At 34.2% G+C, this 23,729-nt stretch overlaps 2 protein-coding genes and 1 long non-coding RNA gene across 3 annotated transcripts; all 3 read left to right on the top strand.

The window, feature by feature from the left end:
- On the top strand, positions 1–3,046 carry LOC141678766 (uncharacterized). The gene is made up of 2 exons (XR_012557906.1): positions 1–2,342; positions 2,576–3,046. It is a non-coding gene; the product is annotated as an uncharacterized LOC141678766 (long non-coding RNA).
- A 4,844-nt stretch (positions 3,047–7,890) lies between these two features.
- Positions 7,891–9,015, top strand: LOC141676878 (heavy metal-associated isoprenylated plant protein 21-like). The gene is made up of 3 exons (XM_074482595.1): positions 7,891–8,047; positions 8,145–8,220; positions 8,549–9,015. The coding sequence occupies exons 1-3, from the start codon at positions 7,973–7,975 to the stop codon at positions 8,839–8,841; spliced, it is 444 nt and encodes a 147-aa protein (XP_074338696.1). The 5' UTR covers positions 7,891–7,972; the 3' UTR covers positions 8,842–9,015.
- A 4,328-nt stretch (positions 9,016–13,343) lies between these two features.
- LOC141680567 (secreted RxLR effector protein 161-like) lies at positions 13,344–13,862 on the top strand. Its single transcript, XM_074486758.1, has 2 exons — positions 13,344–13,419; positions 13,519–13,862. Exons 1-2 carry the CDS (start codon positions 13,344–13,346, stop codon positions 13,860–13,862), a joined length of 420 nt encoding a protein of 139 aa, XP_074342859.1.
- The last annotated feature ends 9,867 nt before the right edge of the window (positions 13,863–23,729 follow it).

Below are 23,729 nucleotides of genomic sequence, written 5' to 3' on the forward strand. Positions count from 1 at the left end.
CATAGACTCTTTAAACTTCTCAGCGTGTTCCCCTGGCTTCAAAGTATTGACATCACCCATCACAAACATGGATCTGTGAACCAGCTTCTACGACCTGTGAACCATGCCCCAGGGGTAGTTCTGTTACGTTCCCGTTTAAGGATCTTCTCGTCAATCATGTCAAGCACCACTGCCTCATCTTTTGCAAATTGTCTTGCAAAAGCAGCCCCAGTTTGAACCATCAGCTTATAATCTGAGATATTCTAAGGCTCCATCTTAGGGGGTTGTCCCACACCATATATCTCAGAGTTTGAAAACTTGCATTTCATTTCAAACGGGGGATTTCAAATGACATGATTTGAGTTGTCATTAAAATAAGAACCTATAAAATCAGGAACCAATCAGCAAAATTATACAAAGCTCTTTAAAATTAGGAAGGTAATCAATATCTATTTAACGCATGTACCGTAGGAAAATAAGTTCACTCAATGAGTTTGCCTACTCTTCCCATCCAAGATCTGTTAGGATTGATCACACAACTTAAGTTATTTCTATTACTTAATCATTAAGTAATAGTCAACTAAAATCAACACTAGTTAGTTGAGTAACAAACTTTTCTTCTGGAAGCTACATACTTGATCAGCAATGTATATAAGTAGGATAGCTTACTTTGTACATTTCCCTAATTTTGATTCAAGCATTGTAACACTTTCATATCAGATATGTAAATACAAGTTTTCTCTGTTCTTCAACTTAGCTACTAGATTCACATGGTATCGGAGCAAGGTCGCTTCGTTCGCATGGCGTAGTTTCTTTTCATCTCATATATCTCAGTTTGCTGTTTCGTTATAAGTGTTGCTGCGATTACATAAGGCGTGAGCGTTACATTTCGCACGTATTTTTCGATCTCTCTTAATCTTTCTTGATCTCTCTTGATCTCTCTCTATTTTTCCTGATCTTTTTCGATCTATTTCAGTTGTTTGTACTGATTATTCAATCGTTATTTCATCATTCACACCTGATCTACGATTACTTTCATCTTTCGCGATAATATGATCTCTACGCTGTGTTTTATCTGCTTTAGCTGAGTTCCGTACATATAAGTTAATATTGTTGATTTGTTGATTCTCGATTGGTTCGATTGACTGAGTTTGTGTTTACATAGTTTGTTAATCATATTTTTCCTGTTTCTGTTTCAATTGTTTCTTGACTCTAGTTATGGCCGAGTCTTCGAATCATAATTCATAAACACAATGATAATCAGGAAACTCATCAAATTACACAAGATAATCCTTATTATCTTCAATATTCGGACAATCCTGGTATGAAATTAGTGAGTTATCAGTTTGATGGTACATGTTTTGTTAACGGGAAACGTTCTGTAACGATTGCTTTGTCAGCTAGAAACAAATCAGGCTTTATCGATGGATCTATTGTGAAACCTGCTAGAGATTCTGCTTTGTTTAAGAGGCGGTCACGTTGCAGTGATATGGTGATTTCGTGGTTGCTTGGTGCTTTATCAAAATCGATTGGAAGGAGTGTGATATATTCTACTTTTAGCTCATAAAATGTGGAAAGAATTGGAAGAAAGGTATGGTGTCTCTAATGGAGCACAATTGTTTGGTTTGCACAAAGAGATGGCTGAAATTTCACAGGGAAATTGCAATGCTGCTGAGTATTTTACGAAGCTAAAAATGTTGTGGGATGATATTGATGCCATGTGCTTGATTTCAGTATGTTCTTGTGGATGTACTTGAGGTGCTTCTCAAAAGTTATCTATATTTCAATAGGATCAACGTGTGATTCAGTTTATGATGGGACTAAATGAGTCCTTCAATGTCATGAGAGGTTCGATTCCGATGAGATCACCTTTGCCTTCTATAGATCAGGTATACAGTCTCCCACTGCAGGAGGAAACACAAAGGGGAATTCATCCTGCAAATATTTTATTTTATTGGCTGATTCTGCATCCTTTTCTGTTAATTCCTCTAGACCTGGTTATACTGCAAGTTATGGAAATTCAATGAATAAGAAATAAGGACTTGATGCGAAGAAATTGCATTGCAATTATTGTAAGAAACCAGGTCATGTGATAGACAAGTGCTTTAAGCTTCATGGATTTCCTCCTGATTTCAAGTTTAACAAAAGATCTGGAAATGCTAAGCGTTTGACTGCTCAGGTGGAGATTACAGATTCTTCTGGAACACAATCTAGCATTCCTCCCAATCCTGGTGCAACTGGTAGTTCATCAGGAAATGCAACAACTGGTCTTTCTCCTAACATATGCTTTCAGATTATGCAATTGCTCAAATCAGCGATTGTAAATATCTCTGAGTCTTCAATGAGCGCTGCAAATTTTGCTGGTAACATTTCTAAACTACCTTCTTTAGAGACAAGTAATACAAATTTGATCCTGGACAGTGGAGCCAGTGATCATATGTGTTCAAAAAAAATATGTTCACCTCACTCATTCTGTTGTCACAACCAGTAAAAATTTCTTCGCCAAATGGAGATATCATTAATATTACTCATGTTGGCACTATTCCATTGGCTCAATTGTTCTGTTTATTTCACCTCTGATTTTTGTTGTTTGCAGGGCCCTTCTCTGAGGAAGCCACTGGAACCTGGTAATTCTCAGAAAGTCTTATATCTGTTGAAATCATCCAGCAATTCTACAATCATTCCTGAGTCTTCTAGCTGTTTTCGTAGTAAAGCAAGATATGTTTCTGCATTAGTTTGGCATAGAAGGCTAGGTCACTTGCCTTTGTCTAAACTTAGTTCTATTTGTCATGTTGACAATCTTAATAGTCCTTTAATTTCATCTTGTGAAATTTGTGCTAAGGCACGACAACACCGTTTGCCTTTTCCTTCGTAGTCAGATTCATTCTACTGAGAAATTTCAGTTGATTCATGTAGACCTTTGGGGTCCCTATTCTGTTCGATCACAAAATTTATGAGGGGCCAGGACGGCAGGACATACAAGTTCGATCAAACATGTCTGCTGATACTTCAATTCCGAAAATAAAACTTCATTAGCCAAATACATTGCAAAATGATTGTGACTTTATTTTTCAGCTGTCAGGACTCTCTAAATTTGATTTCACAAGTGTTTACTCTGCAGAAACTAACCTATGCATGTTAAGTTCTTAAATATCGTGTCAACTTATGAACTCTGATGATTAGTATTAAGAGTTCGAGTATTCAAGACTCACTAAAAACGGCGTAATAATTCGAAATAAATATGTAATTGACATTTAGAAAAGAAGAAGAAGTCATTTTACAAATGTTCAAACAAAGTAGCTAGCAATCCATTAGAAAAAAAAACAGAATAATCTAGGAACCTATTGTTCATATATTAAATTTTAAAAATGGTCATTCTCTTACCCCTTTTGGTTTTACTGTTTTAAAGTAACTGTTTCATTTACATGATATCCGGTAGAGTGCTTAGGTTCGATCTCTGTCATCCCCAATATCCTCACAATTTATCATGACACAAATGACAAATTAATGCTTCAAAGATGAGCGTTCGTGATCCATTTTTCGGCCCATATAGTTCTTTGACACCTATAAACCATATCATCATTTTCTGTTGTTTGGTTACTGAATTATATAGAAACACACATTCCATTCCATGCTCTATTATTGTGTGGTGCTTGAGCAGCTAGCTATACATATAGCAAGACTATGAAAAGCCATCTGATGAACCAAGTAACTCCACGTACAACAAGCGCAGCTTTTTGCAGAAGACAACGATAGTATTAATACTGAATTAATCTTTTGGTTTACCAGGCAATTTAATGATTTCTTGTACACACAATACGTACGTAATGGTTACTACTCAATCTTCTTGATCAATGATTGAAGGGGGCATTAATGATCTAGCTGCGAATGAATCAGATATTTAGTTGCACAAGACTATTGACTTTAAAACGGTCAAAGTTGGTAATCAGTTTATTAGAACTGTTGTAATTGAACGCATATGAACATAATACGACATGTCTACATGATTGATTGTATCGTAATTGATGGCAGTATTTTCATATGGGTTGAACTTATTCTGTTTTGTATGTTGTTCGTAGGTAATTGTGGTTGTTTCTTGTCTGAGATTTTTGGTGTGTTTTTTCTCTTCATTTCTCTTTTTTATTTTCTTTCGGTTATCAGGTGTCCTATCTAATATTAGAATAGTGACGAGTGCGAGTTAAGGGTTATGTTACCCCGACTCGGATATGGGTATCGGACACGGATTCGTATCCAAATGTCAAACTCGATAATGTTGTGCAAAATTTACATATTTTTGGCGTGAAATAAGTGTTAGTGTCCGACACCTGTACTCGAAGCAAAATGAAGAGTCTAGGTAAGTAAGTTTAAGGCCTCGCTCCCGAGTTTTTTAAAGGGAAGGAAGTAAGTGGTAACGAGATAAAGTACTTTAATCTCACTTTTGGAGTGAAAGTTTTGGAATGAAAGTTTGTCAAATTTACATTTATTATTATTTACTTTCGCTCCTTTTAAAAACTCGGGAGTACAAATATGAATACAGGTGAAACTACTTTATTCACCCACCACTTACTTTTTTTCCTAATTAAAATTGGGGGGGGGGGCAAGGGGTAAGAGTACAAGTGAGAGGTGGGGAAGAGGTTTTTTGAGTCACTTGAAAATTCAATCAATTGTGTAACTAATATTTTTTTTAATACGCATATTTTTTTAAAAAATGACTGGTCTTTAGGACGAGAACCAAGTTCTTACAAGTTTAAATGAACAATGACGTTTCAGACCCGAAATTAAATATCAAAGCAGTGTAAAGAAGTATGACGAATAAATTGCAATTTATTAATAAAGACGAGAAAGATGGATCGTGATTAATGGCAAAAACAAGAACAATTTAGACCACAATATTCATACACTTAATTGTGTGGCTCCATCTTATAGGTTACCGGAGCTAAAATAGTATTTATTCTGCCATAAACATTACAATCATAATATTAGTTATTAATGCATGCATGGACCGGCTGCAAAGATTAATGGAGCTACGTATAGCAGATGTCTCTTTTGAGTCCGGGGCACTAGCTATCGTATTCAACAAACACAAACTGATGGGTTCCATACCATTTACACCAACACTAGCTAGCCTCCTTTTTAAGAATTCTTCAATGATTAACTCTCTCCTTTTATACACTGCACCACATACACAAGTTTTCTCTTTCGAAAATTTAATCAGAATGTTCTACTAAGCATGATACTCCACCCATCCCGGTGAGGTGTAAATAAATGATTTGGGCACCTAAGGCTAAAAATAAGTATAATTTATTGAGGATAAAAAAAGAGAAAGAGGCACAATAATGAATGAATCTATACTCTTTATTAATAAACGAATTAATAAGTGAAATCATATATAATTTGGTGTTAAAAGTATCAAAATAACAAATTTGGAACTTATCTCTCAATAAACTTTATTTTTAACACAAATCGACTTCTATTCTTTGTAAATTTTATTTTCTTTTTAGTTAGTATTCATCCAATCGTCTATTTACTTTATAAAATAAAAATATTTTTTAAACGATTTGTTATAAATTATATTAAAAATTTATTAAGTTACGTTAAATTAAGTAAAATAACTTATATTTATTTTTAATTTTAGAAAAACTATAGACTACTAAGTAAATTACTAACACGAATTGACTTATATTCTCTATAAACTTTATTTATTTATAAATTATATTAAAAATTTATTAAGTTACGTTAAATTAAGTAAAATAACATATATTTACTTTTATTTTGAAAAACTACTAACTACAAAATAAATTATTAATACGAATTGACTTCTATTCTCTCTAAACTTTATTTTCTATGATATTATTTTAAAAATAATTAAGTAATTGCAATTGACTTTAGTAACATTTATTAACTTTTAGACTGAAAATTATTGATTTAACGATTAAATTTGTTATTGTCCATCACAACGTTTATTTACTTTAAATTAAAAAAAAAATATTTTAACAGTAACAAATTTATGGGCTGTATTTAGATTATATTAAGTAATATTAAATTAAGTCTGATAACATTTATTTACTTTTAATTTGTAAATTAATTTTTATCGATAATTAAGTAATATTAAATAAACTATATTGAAAAGTCTAATTATAACTTAATTATAAAATTATATTAATTAATATTAAATTATCTAAACAACAGATATTTGGTTCATATATGATAAATATAAAATTTGTTTCACAAAAATAAAACTAATATGTTAGATTTCTATATCAAGTAAAACAATGCAAAACTAGAATTATAGTGAAAAATTTCATAACTGATTCAATTTTTTTTAACACATAATTATTTTTTGCAAGTACCAATTTAATATTGATATTAATATATTAATTTTATTTCGTGTTTTGCATGAATTATGAATAATTCTCTACAAATAATAATTCGATATTTTTAGTCTCGGGCCTGTGTGTTGCACATGTTATCAACTATCTATACTAATAAGGAAACCATGTTTATGTCCTAAATCTTGGTACTCACTAGAAAATTATACAACTATTTTTTAAATATTATGTAATAAAATCTCAACTGACAAAAATAACTTCTATTATCTCTGTAAATTTTATTTCCCTTCAATTTTTACTTGTTGCTGAACATCCAAGCGTCGGTTTACTTTAAAATAATCGTATTAGTAAGTTAACATGTCAGATTTATATAAGTAAATAATTAGGTGCATGCATAAGTAATTCTATACAGTGAAATTTTAGAGTTACACTCAATTTCGATTTTTTAACTACATATTTTAACAACATTTTATATATTATATTTAGATCTATATTTTGCACGGATTATGAATTTCAGTTTTATGCAAATAATAATGTGATATTATTATTTTTAGTTTTGGACCCGTACTTCGCACGGGTTACCAACTAGTAATATTTAATACCTAAAGTAAGTATAGTGTAATAAAGCGGGGAGGAATATATCTAATTAATTTTTATGTTATAAAATTTTGTTATTTTTGATAGTTATTGAAATGTATAGAACAGAGATGTAAATTATAAACAAAAAGTATATATTACAAAATATGTATAAAAAGTTTGATATAATAATTGATATGAGATATTTTAATTAGGATTGTTAATATGAATACAGAGACCCATTTCAATTAAAACACATATCATTCTGTACAAAATTTTGTAAACAATTACATATACCAAGCATTTTTGGACCGAAGTAGGAATGATTATGAACGCGTATTCGTTGTTTGTTAACTTGTTATACATGTAGTCCAGATTTCGAGTGTGTAACAAGCTGGAGCTAGCATATATGTAAGTACAGCTGCTGCTAACGAAAAGCTCATTCATCTATCCTCGTTGAAAATACCGTGTAGCAGGACGTTGATTTGCAGCGACAATAAGAATTAAATAATACAGTGATTAACTTATTGCAAACTATAAATGAATTGTTTATGATTATTATTATGTAATATTTTACAGCAGAAGTTAATTGGGGATCAAGTAAGAACCACCTACATATCAAAACACGACGCGCAACCAGTTGTATGTATGTCATTCATTTTTTGGTACATTATTGGACTAACAAGTCATTTTCTTTAATTAAATACAAGAAAAAAACTATATAAATACTTAATATATGTATGTATGTACATACATGTAACACTTACTAATAAATAGCTGTTGTGGACTTATACCCGCAGATCTGTATTTACGCGGACAAATTAGATGGAGCAATTAATATATTTTTTGATTTTACTAATAAAAATGTAAAAAAAATAACAAAGAAAACTATAAATGATATGCTATTAATTAATTCTTAAAATTAAAATCCGTATTCATCTAAAACCTTGGTTTGGTGACATGTTAAACCTTTTAATTAGATTTGCGTTGCCTACACAATATAAATACCCCTCCTACGCTTCATAAGTCCCTCGCAAGTCTCATATATAGCCCCATCCCGGCCCCCTCCTCTCGAAATATAAAAAAGGATGGGTGTTCTGGACCATTTTTCAGACTTATGCAGTATGTCTAGCACAAGGAAGAGCAAGAGGAAGCCATTTCAGGTTTCATTTCTATAGTACCAGTACCAGCTTCTCTTTATATGTGTAGTTATGTGATGCATTCCTCATTTCATTAAGTTATTTGTCTTTTTCCTTCCAGACTGTTGATATTAAGGTGAAAATGGACTGTGATGGTTGTGAAAGGAGAGTACGAAGTTCGGTTTCTTCTATGAAAGGTTCATCTCTCTCTCTCTCGCCCTCCTCTCTCCATGATTTGTTGTGGTAATCTTTGCCCCCACATTTTCGAATCTTCAAATGTCAGATTATTTAAGGGTTTTTAATTTGACATCACGTGAACTAGAAAAAAACACATTATTTTTTATTTCAGTCATATTTATGTTTATATATTCATATGTAATCTAATTAAGCAACTTCATATGCATTTCAACTTCCTTTTTGCAATCCCACATATCATAGTATATAATCACACACACACACAAATAGGATAAATTTAAGATTCATACATTGGTTCATTTCAATTATTGAAATTTGTTTGATAATTAGGTGTTAAATCAGTGGAAGTTGTTCGCAAACAAAGCCGAGTAAGTGTGACCGGGTACGTGGAACCAAACAAGGTGCTAAAAAAAGTGCGAAGCACCGGAAAGAGAGCAGAACTTTGGCCTTACATTCCATACAATCTGGTGACATATCCTTATGCTCCTCAAGCCTATGATAAGAAGGCGCCATCCGGATACGTAAAGAACGTTGCTCAAGCGCTCCCCAGTCCGAATACTCCTATGGTGAAATATACGTCGCTTTTTAGTGACGATAATCCAAATGCATGTTCAATCATGTAACTGGGTGAACTAAAGATAAATTAGATAATGTAGCAGAGTATCATTTGCTTGATTACATAGCCTTCGAGTTATGAATGATCAGGCATGTTGGTACTCTTAGCTGAGGTTTGATTAGTATGAGTTGTGAGATTATGTTTTGTAATCTGTTTTATTAGTATGCGTGATCTTCTGCAATTTCTGGGTAATTATATTGCATTTTAATCACTTGGCAAGGTGAAAGTAAGAAGTTCAGAAACTATTTGAAGAGGATAATCTCACAATTTACAATCACTTAAGAACTCAATTTTGTATACTAAAAAGTGAAGGCGCAGAATCTTACCAACAAAAACTGAAGGGAAAGCTTGACAAAATATTGGTGCGGCTCAATTATTGTCGAACTAAATTCAAATAATTATTAGTGAGTTTGAATAGTTTAACAGGCTAGCAATGCTCTAACTTTAGTCAAGACAACCAACAATTTACAACTTCACGTTTGTTTCTTTTGAATTTGTAACTACATTTTTTCATTTCATTGGTTCTTCGACCATAGAAAATGTAACAAATAATTCATGATCGAAACTCGTGCCCATGCCAGTCGGCGAAACATATCGTCGTCTGTATGCAAGGTTTTGTTTATCCACGCAAGTGTAAGCTTGTTAAATTTGCCTGGAAAGCTGAAATAGTTATAAACTTATTTACACATGTTTCCTCATGGATGATGTGTATATATAAAAAGCCCCGTTTCAGTTGAAGGGTGCTATTGCTACTGCTACTTGTTGAGTTTTAATCTGATATTTGATTGTTTTCGAATTGATTTTATTTGCCAGAGTAATAAGTGTTGGACGAGATTATATACAGCTAGCGGGACAATCAGTTGAGTGATTTTTGAATCCACAAATCAGTGATAGAAGTTTAGTAGGAGTTTTCCAAATTTCTTTCCTAATTTTTAGTTGTTTATGTTGCTATATGTACCATGCAGGTTATTAATAAAAAAGCAAGTCTTTGACATTGCAATACTGGTGTTTTGCTTCTCAGTTTCTAATATATACACTTTTATGTCAGTACTTATATAGATCTTGTAGTGTAAGAATTGGTATCAGAGCAACGGTGATTTTTTTTTAATACCTGGAAGGATGTCAAAGATGACGGAGACGAGCAAGACGAAAAACGTTTCGTTTGGCTTGAATTACCCAACGCTGACCAAGGAGAACTACACGACGTGGGCGATGAAGATGACAGTAATCATGCAGGCGCATGGGGTGTGGGATGCTGTAGAGCCAAGTGATCCCAAGGTGGCAATAGATGAGAGAACAGACAAGGTAGCCTTGGCCATGATCTACCAAGGCATACCAGAAGAATGGTTACTTTCACTTGTTGCCAAAAAGACTGCAAATGAGGCTTGGATTGCCCTCAAGACATTGTGTCAAGGAGCAAATCGAGTAAAGACTGCTAGAATTAAGACGATGAAAGCGGAGTTTGAATCCCTGAACATGAAGGAGAGTAAGCAAATCGACAATTTTTGCTTGAAACTTAATGGGCTTGTGACTCACATACGTGCTTTGGGAGATGAGATTACAGAGATGTATGTAGTGAAGAAATTACTTCGAGCTGTACCCTCAAAGTTCCTTCAAATAACCTCCACTTTGGAGCAATTTGGAGACCTTGAAAGGATGACTGTGCAGGAGGTTATTGGCTCATTGAAAGCACACGAAGAGATGATGAAAGGTAAGGCTGAGACGGGAGGGAGTGGTGGACAATTACTCTTAACGGAGGAAGAATGGTCCAAGAGGGAAGGAGAGGGAAAGAAATTATTAATGACAAGGGAGGAATGGCAGAGACGCACATCAAAACTAGATGGTGACATTGGTGGAGGCCAAAGGAGAAGGGGAGGTAGAGACAAGAGTCGTGTCCAGTGTTATAATTGTGCTCTCTATGGACACTATGCAGCTGATTGTAAAAAACCAAGGAAGGCTCGAGATGCAAGACAGGAAGTGAATATGTCACAAGTCGAGGACAATGAACCAGCTCTTTTGTTGGCAGCCAAGAATGTTGATAACGGGGGAGATGTGATGTTGTTGAATGAAAAGCAGGTGGTACCACAACTGCAAAATAGTGAACAGGAGAAGCAAACAGAGTTTAATGTTTGGTATTTAGACAATGGTGCAAGCTACCATATGACAGGCTGTAAATCAAAATTCACAGAATTAAATGAAAGTATAACTGGTTTTGTGCAATTTGGAGATGGCTCAAATGTGAAAATAAAAGGAAAGGGATCAGTCACACTCAAGTGCAAGAATGGGGAGGAACGAATTTTACACGAGGTATACAACATCCCAAGTCTTTGTAGTAATATTCTAAATTTGGGACAAATGTCAGAAAATGGATTCAAAGTCGTCTTAAAAGGAGAATACGTGTCGGTCTACGAAAATAATGAAAGACTGTTCATGAAAGTGCAAAGGTCACCCAACAGATTGTACAAGCTAATGCTAAATACTGTAAAATCAAAATATTTGATGACAAGTTTAGATGAGATGGGACGTCTGTGGCACCTACGACTTGGACATGTCAACTACAATGCCATGATGCTCATGTCAAAAGAGAAAATGGCGAAGGGGCTGCCCATCTTCACTTAAACCACAGGGGTATGCAATGGTTGTTTAATGGCAAAGCAGACAAGGAGATCATTTTCGTTGCAGAGTAACTATAGTGCTGATCAAATTTTGAATTTGGTTAACGGGGACTTGTGTGGTCCCATCACTCCTGACACAACAGCTAGTAATAAGTATTTTTTCTTACTTGTCGACGATTACAGCAGGTTTATGTGGGTTTTTCTGTTGAAAAGTAAAGATGAAGCACTGAGTGCTTTTAAGAGCTTCTGTACCTTGGTAGAAAATAAACCAGGAAAGAAAGTCAAGGTGTTCAGAACGGATCGAGGTGGGGAATTTTGCTCACAGGAATATAAAGCTTATTGTGAGAGTAAAGGGGTAGAGAGGCATTACACTGCACCTTACTCACCTCAACAGAACGACATAGTAGAAAGACGAAATTGAACGGTGATGGAAATGGCACGTAGCTGTTTAAAAGAGACTAAACTGCCTTCGAAATTCTGGGGTGAAGCCGTTCGACACTCCATTTATATATTGAATAAGTTGCCAACGAGAGCTTTAACAGGACAGACTCCCTACGAGGCCTGGTATGGAAAGAAACCCGATGTAGGTCATGTGCGTATTTTTGGGTGTCTTGCACATATGAAGAGCTGCAAAACGGGGAAGCTAGATGACAGAAGTATTAATGTTGTGAACCTTGGAAAAGAACCAGGAACAAAAGCCTATCGTCTTTATGATCCCGTGAAGAAAAGTGTTTGCATTAGTAGAGATGTGGTGTTCGAGGAGGACAAACATTGGATATGGGGCGAACATGAAAGTAACAGTGAATCGGATAATTGGTTCTCAGTTATTGATGAAGTCAGAGAAGGGGAAATGTACTATGAGGAATCTGATGGTGAAAATGTGCACGAGCATAATAATGAAGAAGGAACAACCAATAATAATCAGAGTCCATCATCTGCACAGACACAAAGCTCTCAAAGCTCTCAGGGAAACATCAATAACTATGATGGCAGTGAAACACCAAGAAAATTTAGAGCACTATCAGATATATACAATCATACAGATCCTGTTGAGATAGACGAGGAGCTATTATTGATGGGTGTTGAAGAACCAACTTGTTACAAACAAGCAGCTAAGACAAAGGAATGGAAGGAGGCTATGGTTCGAGAAATGAATTCCATAGAGAAAAATAACACCTGGCATCTGACTAAACTCCCGGAGGGACACAGGTCTATTGGTTTGAAATGGATTTACAAACTTAAAAGAGATGCTGATGGGAACATAGTGAAATACAAGGCCAGAATCGTTGCTAAGGGTTATGTTCAAGAGAAAGGGGTGGACTTCGACGAAATATTTGCTCCAGTAACACTTATAGAAACTGTGAGACTTTTATTAGCTTTGTCAGCTAAAAATGGATGGAGAGTGCATCACTTGGACGTCAAGACGGCATTCTTGAATGGTGAAATCAATGAGGAGGTCTATGTATGTCATCCAGAAGGTTTTGAAGTGAAGGGAAATGAGCAGTATGTATACAAATTGACCAAAGAATTGTATGGTTTGAGGCAGGCTCCTCGGGCATGGTATGCTAAATTAAACAAGTGCCTCAAGAATCTTGGTTTCACTAGGTGCCCTTATGAACACGTTGTGTATATGAGGAAGGAAGGTGATGTCTCATTGGTCGTAGATGTCTATGTGGACGACCTCCTAATTACGGGATCAAATAGTTCTGTGATCAAAAATTTTAAAATACAGATGGGGAGAATTTTTGAAATGACAGATATGGGGGAGTTGAGCTATTATCTGGGAATTGAAGTACACTAAGGAGATGACTTTATCGAGCTGAAACAGACAGGGTATGCGAAGAAAGTACTTGAGAAAGCTAGAATGTCAAGCTGCAATCATTCGAAATATCCCATGGACCCAAGTGTGCAAATTAGCAAAGATGAAGGTGGGAAAAAGGTGAATGCAACAGACTACAAAAGCTTGGTTGGTTGCCTACGATATCTGGTTCACAAAAGACCTGACATATCTTTTACTGTGGGAGTTGTTAGTCGTTATATGGAATAACCAACTGTACTGCACTTGGAAGCTGTCAAACGAGTGCTCAGATACATAAAGGGAACAACACATTATGGTCTGGTGTATTCAAGGAACAGTGGAAACCATCTGCTTTCGGGATACTCGGACAGTGATCTAGCAGGTCAGATAGACGACAGGAAAAGTACGGGGGGCACGGTATTCTATCTCAATGAAAGTATGATTACGTGGATTTCTCAAAGACAACGTTATGTGGCGTTGTCTTCGTGTGAGGCCGAGTTCATGGCAGCTACAGTTGCAGCCTGCCAAGAGATTTGGCTTAGAAATGTGTTGCAACTAATAACAGGTGAAGTTATTGGACCGGTCATCATTTACAATGATAACAATCAGCCATAAACTTGGTCAATAATTCGGTCTTTCATGGGCGTAGCAAACATATCGACATCCGTTATCACTTCATTAGACAATGTGTGCACTACAAGAAAATTCAAATCTAACAACATAAATTCTATTAGCACGTCAGGGGAATCCGTTGACAAAATAATCTGCCAACGGAATGACAACCGAAATGATCGGTTGGAGTTAACGTCGTTGGGAAATCAGTCCTAACAAAATTACTTTTTCTTAATAATTTCACAACGGAATAACAACAGCCTAATAACAGAATTCTCGGTTTTTATCATATTTCATTGCTATCTTTAGTAACAGAATGACATCGAAATTTCCGTAGATAAATTTTGGTAACAGAATATTTTGTTGCTATCTTTAGTAATAGAATGACATCCAAATTTCCGTGGGTAGATTTTGGTAACAGAAAATTTCATTGCTATGTTTAGTAATAGAATGCCATCAAAATTTTCATGCGTAGTTAAATTTAATGATTATTTGCTAACAAATTATCCATTGTAAATTTAATAACAATTTGCTAATGGCTTATCTATTTGGTGACTTGCTAATAGAATATCTGTTGTTAAATTTAATAACAATTTAAATAACACATTTTTACCAACGGAATCCAAACAAAATTATGATTCTAATTTTATTTCCTTAAACCTGTACATATTCAACAAAGTACACATTCAACAAAAGATAGTTGTGTTTCATTGATAACAAACCATCATCTTGCAATACAAGATGAGCAAAAGATAAAAACACAAGAGATATGTTGTGATAATTTGTGAGGAATATCAGATCTTGAACAAGATAAAAATACAAGAGATATGTTGTGATAATTAAGAAATGAGAGATGCATCTCAACTACTGCCTTTACTAACGAGTAGGTTGTTAATATTAAATGTGAGGTCTGCATTTAATAACAGAATAATAACCGTGGTAATTTTAACCAATCTAGTTTTGTAACGACTTAGCAACGTAATACTAACGGAACATTCTCCGTTGGCACTTCCTTACTATATTTCGTTACTATTTCATTAGCAAATATTCGATAGTAATCTGTTGGCAGTTCCGTTGGTAGATTTGCGCGGGATCATTTTTTCCGCTTATTTTACCAACAAAATTTTCCGTTGTTAAATATCTGTTACTGTTTCGTTAGGTCTTCGTTACTATTATATTGATTTTTTAATATTGTGAGTTCGTTATCAAGCATGTTAACAGTGAAGGACAGAAGACGGATATTTTGACAAAGGCCTTGACAAAAGTTAAATTCGAGAGGATACGCGCATTGTTGGGGGTCAAGAATTTAGGCAAGCAAATCTCAGATTAAGGGGGAGATTGTTGAGTTTTAATCTGATATTTGATTGTTTTCGAATTGATTTTATTTGCCAGAGTAATAAGTGTTAGACGAGATTACATACAGCTTGATCGCAGCTTGATCGCAGTTGAGTGATTTTTGGATTCACAAATCAGTGATAGAAGTTTAGTAGGAGTTTTCCTTATTTCTTTCCTAATTTTTAAATATTTATGTTGCTATATGTACCATGCAGGTTATTAATAAAAAAGCAAGTTTTTGATATTGCAATACTGGTGTTTTGCTTCTCAGTTTCTAATATGAAGTCTGCTATATATATACTCCTTCTGTCCCGTTGATTTCTATACGTTTACTATTTGCACGTATTTCGAGGTCTCTATAAAATATAGTTCCGTAATGTTTTTTTCAAAAAATTTTTTTTTGAATAAAAGTTTAAACATGAAACTTTTTTTCAGAATTTTTTTTTAAAAAAAAAATATTGTGGAATTATGTTTTAAATGAGCATTGAAAAGCGTGCCGAAAAATAACGTATAGAATTCAATGGGACAGAGGGAGTATGCAATACGCATAAATTATTAGGGAAAGAAAAACTGAAAGCAGCACTGGAAATAGCTGACAAGCTACGATGAGTCCTGACCGTCCAGGACTTACCACGTATAGTTTCGCAGTTTGGCACCAGAAATTGCTGTCAAAACTTGGGTTGATCATATCTGAAAAAGGCTATTCATCCTGGAACTAGTCTCCAGAGACATGCATGTGTAGGCATTATAATAATCTGGCACGTACCGGACTCAGAGTGTTTAAAAGTAGACTTCATACTTTCTTTTAGTTTCATGGTTGTATGATGGCCTTTTTCTCCGCATCTGAACATACAAAAGGTCACATCTTCAACTTTGCTAATTTAATTTTGTTCGAGAATAGCAATGAAGATCCAAATTCCATCTTTGTGTCAGTTTAGAAAATTAAAAAGTAAGTAACCTATGAATTGAAATAATATATAAACATAGGTCGATAAATATGTATAAGATATATAAGTGTGTTTGCATTACTAAAATGTTAATTTTTTTACTTACCAAAATAAGTTGTGACTGTTTTTAAACTCTCGGCGTCAATAAGTTGTGACTGTTTTTAAATTGTGACTGACTTGTAAGTGATCATAAGTGACTTATAAGACAGGTTACAAAACATCCCTCTATCGACCACTAAATTCATCTTTTTAGAGATATATTTTTAAGAGAAAATTGCATAATTGTGGCTGCATTTTAATCTGAATTTCAAAACAGTTGTAAAACTTTCAAGTTTGCAAATTAATGTCCAGTTCTAATTTTAGCACCATGCTGTAATTTTTTTACTCATTTTCAAATCAAGTATCTTTGTTTGAACCATAAAAGTTAGAGCCGATAACGGTCTTTTCCATTTCTTTACACTTTTCTTTTTGGGATATCTCATACATTTCTTTACATTTCAAAACTTACCAAAAATAGTAAGTGTGTCCCCTATTTCCCTACTTTTCCTCCCTTTTCACACTACTTTTACCCCCACTATCTCCCTTTTATACATTAAAAATCAGTGGATCCCACCACTACACCCACTTTACTTTCTCTTTTTCATTACTTTATACATATTTCTTGATCTCCGCGTTCAATCCTTTTGATTACAAATCAAAAGAATGGAAACGGAGGAGTATTATTTTTGTCTAACAGGTAATTGTACCCCATGAAATAGTGAAAACAATCTTTATATTTGTGTAACAAGTAATTTTACCCCAAGAGATGAGAAAGTGAAAACAAGCGAAATCACCACTACCCCAAAGAAAATATGCAAGACATGTGCCAAACACTTTACACAAAAGCTTCTAACGCGAGTCTATCAGATATCAAGATCATCATCGAATTCCAGAGAATATGTGTTACATAAAAACACACACGCATACCACACTTCACGAATTTTAATTTAGATTTAAAAAATCATTGACTTTCACATATTAAGGTTACTGTGCATTACCCTAAGTTAACACATGATCAGGTCTTATACAACACGAATCTTTAACATTTGGATCAAGCAGAATATTGATAACTAAAGCTGAAACACTTGCATGGGGGTGCAACAGCAACACAAAAGGAATCATCACAATATAGCTTAGTATCTAAGTTTACTTAGCTCGGATAAATGATTAGATAATCATTTATATTAATATCAGATCTAGATCAGATCAGAGCGAAAAAAAATATATTAGAATAAAGTCTAAAAGAATGAACAGAAAGGTTGTCGAGAAAGAAGATTTATTGCACGAGTATACGCTTTTATTAGCCTCGAACGAGTTAGCTGCTAGCATTATATTTTTTCAATATTTTGATTAATGTAAAAAGAAATAAAAAGAAAAACAGGGCTATATTTATTGCTTTGCATAAAGAGGAAAAGACACAAGAGAGTAATGAATCAAAAGAGGCATGAGTAGTGTAATTTGTAGAGTCGATGATCAGTGTAGTACAAAAAGTAAAGCACACGTACTCACGTGATACGAGTAGGATACTTGTCACGAGACTCCCCGAAGACATACCTATATATATGATTTTTGTCAAAAAGCATGCCCAACTGGCGTGTCATTTATTAATTAAATATAATAAAATTTAATAAATAATTATTAAACTAATATAGTGAACTTGAATATAAAATTAAAGTTAGTTGACATTCACAACCAAATACTATCATAATACTCATTTACATTAGTAACTTTTTAGATATTAAAATATATGTAAATATTTTAAAATTATATTATTATTTTTGGATATTTCCAATATTAAAATAATTATTAAAAAAAATAGTAAAAATGCATGCCGAATCATGAAAAGGCATGTCGAGCTAATTGACGTCATAGCATGCCCATCTTGGCATTCCCGTGCCGCTGTGACATGCACCCTAGACACGAGGTAAGCTCGATTTTATTATACTACCTCTGTCCCATACAATTATATATGTTCACTATTTGCACGTATTTCGAAACTTTTATAAAGTATAGTTCCATAATGTTTTATTTTAAAAAAAATTGAATAAAAGTTTAAACATAAAATTTTTATTCAGAAAAAAAATTAAAAAATATATTGTAGAATTATGTTTTAAATGAGTATTGAAAAGCGTGACAAAAAGTAATATATAGAATTTAATGGGACAGAGAGAGTAACAAACCGGCACTTACAAGGAAAACAAAGCCACACACTACAGTCTATTGAGATGTGGTAAAACTACTTGATAAATACTAAATTACAGGAGTAATTGAGATATGGTAGGATTCTCTTATTCTCACTCCACGACTGTGACACCTCCTACACGAGAAAACCAAACGACCTAGTATTGTTGATCAACAATCAGCAACTTATTTAAATAAAACAAATTAAATAAGTAAGTAAATAAAAAGGTTTAGATTAAAACTCCAACAAGCTCCCCTTCACCTAAACCTGTGTGCAGATTCTTGACACCCAACAGCTCACGCATCGCTTCAAATCTAACTCTGCACAAAGCTTTAGTCAAGATATCTGCCCTTTGTACAACTTTCCCTGGCTATCACGAATCCACAAATATTCGCCTTGCAAGATTACTTTATTTCCTTCTTCGAACAATTGTCCCAAACTTATAATATTACTACACAGAGAAGGAATATAATATACCTCGCGTAAGTATCGATTTTCACCATTTTTGTAATTCAATTTGATAGACCCTTTTCCTTTAATCATAACTGTGGAACCATCACCAAAGCGAATTTCACCAGCTACACTTTCATCCAAGTTGTAAAAAATTTCCCGTTGCCCCGTCATGTGGTTGCTTGCCCCATTGTCTAGATACCATATGCTTGAGTTTTCACGATTATTCTCAAGTTGTCTCAATTCTGGACTTATATTTTTTTCATTCACTAGTATCAACGTCAATATGTGATAAGTTCACCTATGTCGTCTCTTCCCTTTCTTTCTTTGGCTTTCGACACTCGCCTGCGTAATGGCCATAATTATGGAAGTTATAACACCTTACACGGCTTTTATCTCGACCCCGTCGTCCTCTTGGATTTGAAGACCCATATTAGCTTCCTCTAACAGCACGGCTTCGCCATTCTTCTTTGGTAAGTAAGAGTTTCCCCTCAGTCTTCTCTCTCCTTTTCCATTCATCCTCCGTTAGCATGTGTTGATCTCCTTTAGGTCCACCCATAATTGATCCCGACTTTCCCTTTAGCCTCTCTTCATGTGCCTTGAGTGACCCAATCATTTCTTCTACTGACATCTTCCCAAGATTTTCAAATTGCTCAATTGTTGAAGCAATTTGTAATAATTTCGATGGCACTGCACGAAGCAGTTTCTTTACAACATAGCTCTCACTCACTCTTTGACCTAGTGCTCAAATATTCGACACTAGTTCATTCATCTTCATCACAAATTCGTCCATTTAATCAGTGTCATTCATGTTAAATGCCTCAAACTCCGCCTTCAAGGTTTGAACTCATGCTGCATTGACTCATTCTGCACCTTGGCACGTAGTTTTGATTGCATTCCAAGCATCCTTCGCAGTCTTTTTCTCTGCCAATTACAACAGCACATCTTCAAGTATCCCTTGATAAATCATGGATAATGCGATCATATTTGTTTTCACATCAACTAGCTCCTTTGGGTCACTGATCTCGACAACTTCCCAAACTCCATGCGCTTGCATGAATACTCTCATCTTCATGGACCAGGCTGTGTAATTTTCTCTTGTCAATGTTGGGTAACTCAACCCAACTGAACCTCCTTTCAATTTGTTTACATCCATTGATGTTATCTTCGACAAACGCGTGCTAGCTCTGATACCAGATTGTAGAGATTATGATCAGTATACTACAAAAAGTAAAGCACACACTCACACTAATATGAGGCAAACTCGATTTTATTATAATAAACTGGCACTTACAAGGAAAACAAAACCACACTCTACAGCCTATTGAGATGTGGTAAAACTACTTGATAAATACTAAGTTACAGGAGTAAATGAGATAAGGCAGGACTCTCCTATTTTCACTTCACGACTGTATCACCTCCTACAAATACGGGAAAACAAAACGACCTAGTCTTGTTGATCAACAATCAGCAACTTATTCGAATAAAACAAACTAAATAAATAAGTAAATAAAAAGGTTTAGATTAAAGCTCCAACATAATTTACCCGGATAAGTTCCTTAAAATTTCACCCTATATGTAATTTATACTATATTATAATAACCGAAATGTGGTATAATTTGGTTCAAAGGTTATTCTCTAATTTTGGTTATTAAAAAAATAAATAAATAGTATTATATATTCGCTAACCTACTAAATTATTAAACTACTACACACATAATCTACTTATCCTACTAAACTATAATCACAACTTATCCTATTATTAAATAAATAAATAAATAGTGTTATATATCTGCTAAACTACTAAATTATTAAACTACTTGATATAGTATAATTATCCTACTAAACTATGACCACATGTTATTTTATAATTTTTTTAATAAATTTCTTGTTATTATATATTTATATAGAAATTTTAAAATTATAATATGACGGGATGAATAAAAAATTAAAATATTAACGGGAACTCGTGCATCGCACGACTTTTAAGCTAGTATATTTTGTTGGATTTTAAACGCAGCGGGGTCATGGCAAAACACTTTTACACATACAAAATCCAAATAAAAGCATATAAATCGTGAATAAAAATTCGAGGGATCGAATCTAACCTTTTAAAATAATTCGGAGACAACGATCAGAGATCTTTAGCAGTTGCTCCTCAAGTGTGAAGCACTCCACCGGTATCCACCAAGAAAACGATGTTAAGGAGGAGGAAGGAGGTTGAGAGAATTGGGTTTTCCAAACTTTTTGGGTTTTCGGGTTAAAAAAAAATTAGGGTCTATAATAGTGTATTTATAGGCAAAATTTTCAGCTGAAATTTTCCCATAAATAATATTATTATTATCCCATTTATTATTCTTATTAATAATTAAAACACCTTTTAATTATTAATCCTTTTTCTAAACACTTTAGAAATAATTCTCTCTCTTGATTTAATTTTCAAAAATTAAATCCTTTAATTAATAATATTAAGAACTTTTTTAATTAATTTATAATCAATTAAATCTCATTTAATCAATTATTAAATTTGCCAATTAATTATTTATTTCATAAATAAATAATTATCAGCCATTATTAATTAATTCCTCCACCATTAAATCATTCTCTTTTTATGGTGTGACCCCGTAGGTTCAATATTAAGCCGGTAGTAGAAATAAATAATAATAAAACTATTTTATTATATAAATTCTCTAATTTATTAAATATGATTAATTAATTAATCACATTTATTCTACATCGTGAGGGATACTTCTCAGCATATCGCGACTATCCGGATAATATGAATTCACTGCTTAGAATACCAAGAACCTATTCAGTGAATAGTTACCGTACAATAAACTCCTTCTACCCTACAATGTCCCGATTAAATACAAGGCATGGATCTCGTGTCAAGCCTATCTAATTCAATCACTTGCTTACCATTTACTATGCTTAGTTCTATGCAAATTAGAAACTCCTTTCTAATTTCATTCACTCTGGCCAGAGATTCCTGAACTAGCATAAGTGGATCAGCCTTGAACATTCGCTTCCTTCACTGGAAGGGGTAGATCCTTTATTGATCATACACTATCTTCGTGTACAAATTCCTATACCCAGAAGAGCCCTAATAATTGTCATTGGAGACTAAGAACTAAACCAAAACATAGTTCAGTGTACACAAGATGACTATGATGACCTCAAGTCTAAGGATACTTGTACAACTATCACTATGTGAACAACTGCTGACACGTGAGTGAACTCCATCAGTTGTTCAGCTGTGCGAGTCATGTTCAATGAACTTATTCTATAATAAGCACCTACATACTAGCTATAGTGTCACCACACAAATGTCTATGAGAACAGACATCCTTCATAATGAAGCAAGCATAGTATGTACCGATCTTTGCGGATTATTAATTACCAGTTAGTAATCCTATGACCAGGGACTATTTAAGTTTAGAGTTATCATCTTTTTAGGTCTCACTATTATGATCTCATCATAATCCATAAAAATCTTTACTCTAAACTATGGTATATCTTATTTAAACACTTAAATAGATAGAGCCCGTAATAAAAACAAAACAAGTCTTTTATTAAAATCAATGAAATCAAAAACAGATTATATAAAAAGTTATTCCTAAATCCTAATACATGATTGGACTTAGGACATATTCTTTCAATCTCCCACTTGTACTAAAGCCAATCACTCTGGTATCTAATACCCATCTTGTCTTTATGATGATCAAAGTGACTTTCAGAAAGTAGCTTTGTGAGTGGGTCTGCTATGTTGTTATGTGTGTCAACTCTATTTCAATACAATACAAGAAATGTTACCACGCTCCCACTAACCCTTTTGTAGACGCATGGTTCATCTTCGTTTTTGATAAAATCAAACTCTTTGATTGTCTCATCAAAACGTATGTTCCATCTACGAGAAGCTTGCTTTTAAACCATATATGGTTCACAGTAGCTTACACACTAGGTTTTCATTTCTCTTGGAAAGAAAACCATCTGGCTATTTGCCAGATCTCATAGTCGTAGTAAGCAGCAATCGCAAGCAAAATCCGAACTGATTATAACATGGCTACAGGTAAAAGGTTTCATCAAAGTCAATCCATTGCCTTTGTTTGAATCCTTTTCCCAAAAGCCTGGCCTTATAGGTCACCACCTGGTCATCTGCTATAATCTATCTTTTGTATACCGTATACATAGATTCCATTCCGGATTTCATGGCACTATGTCATTTCTCTGAGTCAACACTACTCATAGCCTCATTATAGGTTACAGGGTCGTCATCATCAATGATCGACAACTCATTGTCATTCTCAATGACAAGGCCATAATACCTCTCAGGTTGGCGAGACACTCTCCCTGATCTATGAATGGGCTGTTCCACAAAAGGTTGTTCAGTCAGAACAGGTGTTTCCACTCGATCTGTAGTAGTTTGTGCTTCTTGAACTTCATCAAGTTCAATTTTGCTCCCACTGTTTCCTTCAAGGATAAACTCCTTTTCCAAGAAGGTAGCATGTCTGGAGACAAACACCCGATGATCGGTGTAAAAGTAATACCCTAAAGTCTCTTTAGGATATCCCACAAAACTACATTTTACGGATCGATATTCCAGCTTATCTGGGTTAACTTACTTGACATAAGCTGGACATCCCCAAATCTTAACGTGTTTAAGACTCGGTTTCCTTTCTTTCCATATCTCATACGAAGTTTGAGGAACAGATTTTGGAAAGCACCTTATTCAGTTAATATGATGAGGTTTCCAATGCATAACCCCATAGGAATACTGGAAGATTTGCATAGCTCATCATGGACCGAACTATGTCTAACAAAGTTCGATTTCTCCTTTCAGATACCAATCTGGAGGAGTCCACTGGGAGACTATACCATTTACTTTGAGATAATCCAGAAACTCTCCATTCAAGTATT

The sequence above is a fragment of the Apium graveolens genome, chromosome 8 (genome assembly GCF_009905375.1).
Source record: "Apium graveolens cultivar Ventura chromosome 8, ASM990537v1, whole genome shotgun sequence".
NCBI lineage: Eukaryota > Viridiplantae > Streptophyta > Magnoliopsida > Apiales > Apiaceae > Apium > Apium graveolens.

What these genes read in the sequence shown, in the direction of transcription:
- LOC141676878 (XM_074482595.1), top strand. Translation starts at nt 7,973, where the DNA reads ATGGGTGTTCTGGACCATTTTTCAGACTTATGCAGTATGTCTAGCACA. An exon ending in GCAAGAGGAAGCCATTTCAG is followed by an intron (nt 8,048 to 8,144) that starts GTTTCATTTCTA and finishes TTTTCCTTCCAG; the next exon opens with ACTGTTGATATTAAGGTGAA. An exon ending in TTCGGTTTCTTCTATGAAAG is followed by an intron (nt 8,221 to 8,548) that starts GTTCATCTCTCT and finishes TTTGATAATTAG; the next exon opens with GTGTTAAATCAGTGGAAGTT.
- LOC141680567 (XM_074486758.1), top strand. Translation starts at nt 13,344, where the DNA reads ATGGACCCAAGTGTGCAAATTAGCAAAGATGAAGGTGGGAAAAAGGTG. An exon ending in AGACTACAAAAGCTTGGTTG is followed by an intron (nt 13,420 to 13,518) that starts GTTGCCTACGAT and finishes TGCACTTGGAAG; the next exon opens with CTGTCAAACGAGTGCTCAGA.